The 1,607-nt window shown below is 58.9% G+C and overlaps 1 protein-coding gene across 2 annotated transcripts in view; it reads right to left on the reverse strand.

Annotated features, from left to right (window-relative positions):
- ASB6 (ankyrin repeat and SOCS box containing 6) overlaps positions 1-1,488 on the reverse strand; it is a 5,300-nt gene extending 3,812 nt beyond the window's left edge. The window contains exons 1-2 of one of the 2 annotated variants that reach the window (XM_035898220.1): positions 816-1,488; positions 199-362 (exon numbers count right to left, since the gene is read on the reverse strand). In XM_035898220.1, the coding sequence (XP_035754113.1) occupies positions 199-362; positions 816-928 (277 nt within the window). In that variant the 5' untranslated portion in view covers positions 929-1,488. Of the gene's footprint in view, positions 1-198; positions 381-815 lie in introns of both variants that reach the window. The other variant, XM_009642776.2, reaches the window with a different exon arrangement.
- Between the last annotated feature and the right edge of the window lie 119 nt (positions 1,489-1,607).

Here is a 1,607-nt window from a genome sequence, read left to right on the forward strand (position 1 = left end):
CCCCCGGGGGGGGGGGTCGGGACAGGGGCTGCCATAAAGCACATCCACGCTATCCCAGCAGTGGGGGGTCTGAGCTGGCAGCACCCCCTCTTTCTGCCCCAGCTATCACCACCTCCCAGGGCGGCTTCCCCCCAGCTGGATCCCCCTGGCCAGCCCAAGGAACAGACCCAGGCCCAGCCCCCTCCTCACCAGCCTTACCTTCAAAGCTGAGGTCAGCTCCGAACTCCAGGAGGATTTCTGCGGCGGGGACGAGCCCCAGCTCGGTGACCTTCAGCAGGGCATAGCTCACGCCTTCCTGATAAAACGGGGAGTGGGTCTCCCTTTCCAAAACTCGTCTCACAGCTGCGAGCTGGCTCCTGTCACTACCCAAACAGGCAGGGCTTAAGACACACAAAACCAACCAGTTACTCAGCTGAAAGGCACGCATCTCAGGGGTGTGCAAGGGTCAAAGTAGCACCAGGGAAGAAGAAAATTCCCTGGTCTCCTCTCTTGCCTTGTAACCACCGGGTCCCTAGCCTGTTGGCTGTGGGGTTCTGCAGCAGCATTGGGGTCACAGCTGAACCCCAGGTTAGGTTTTATTGTCGTGGGTCAGGCAGAAAGGGCTGTTCCTGGGGAGCACATGTAGTCCCTGTGTTTTCTGTACTCCACCCCCACATTCCCAAAGAACAGCAGCAAGAGAAGGGTCTGTGGAATGAGCTGCTCACTGGAACTGGGGTTTATTCCCAGCCAGTGCTGTATTTGACCTCAGCTGCTTCACTGAGCTCCAGCTACCACCCCCTAAAACACCACATGGGTGTTCAGCCCCATCCAGTTACCTCTCAAGGGCGCTCTGCCTTTCCGCATCCTGTATTGCCAGCAACCCCAAGATCTCGTCTACCAGGGGCTGATACTCAAAGATGATCCTGCGGAAGCCATGCAGGAAAGGCATCGTGCTCTGCTATGTGCACAGACCGTCCAGGGGCCTCCAGCATTGCAGTGATGTCTTCCCCCACACAGGTCTCTGGCGGGTAGACCCTGGCGCTGTCTGGTTTCCAAAGGACTTCTCTCTCCTTTTAAAACAAATGAGCCTTTCTAGCAGTTTTGCATTTAGAAAAAAAAAAAGCCTTTCTCCCCTCCCTCCTTATGCTTCTAAAAGGCAATGAAGACCAGTGCAGGGATCCCTTCCCACACACCGTGGAGGTGTGTTCAAATTATCTCCTGCACACAGAGCTGCAAATTAGAGTTATCTGGGCGCAGGAAGAAAACACGCCAGGCGGAGCCCAGGCTCAGGGCAAACCGCATTTGCAGAAGCTCTGCCACAAGCCCCCACACGCTGGGGGTGCCAGGGGGAGGGCAGCCAGAGCAGAGATGGGTTCCAAGTGCTCCGGGGTGCCTGCAACCAGCAAACCTCTGCCTGCTTTTTGCGGGGAGCGCAGGGCTGGAGCAGCACCTGCAAGGCCAGGGGCCACCAACCCCCCTGCGACCCACAGGAACCAGTCCAGGGGCCACCAACCCCCCTGCGACCCACAGGAACCAGTCCAGGGGCCACCAACGCCCCTGCGACCCACAGGAACCAGTCCAGGGGCCACCAACGCACCCCCCCCCCCCCCCCCCTCCACCCCCCAGAC

Source organism: Egretta garzetta, unplaced genomic scaffold, assembly GCF_000687185.1.
Source record: "Egretta garzetta isolate BGI_Z169 unplaced genomic scaffold, ASM68718v1 scaffold497, whole genome shotgun sequence".
In the NCBI taxonomy this organism is placed as follows: Eukaryota; Metazoa; Chordata; class Aves; order Pelecaniformes; family Ardeidae; genus Egretta; species Egretta garzetta.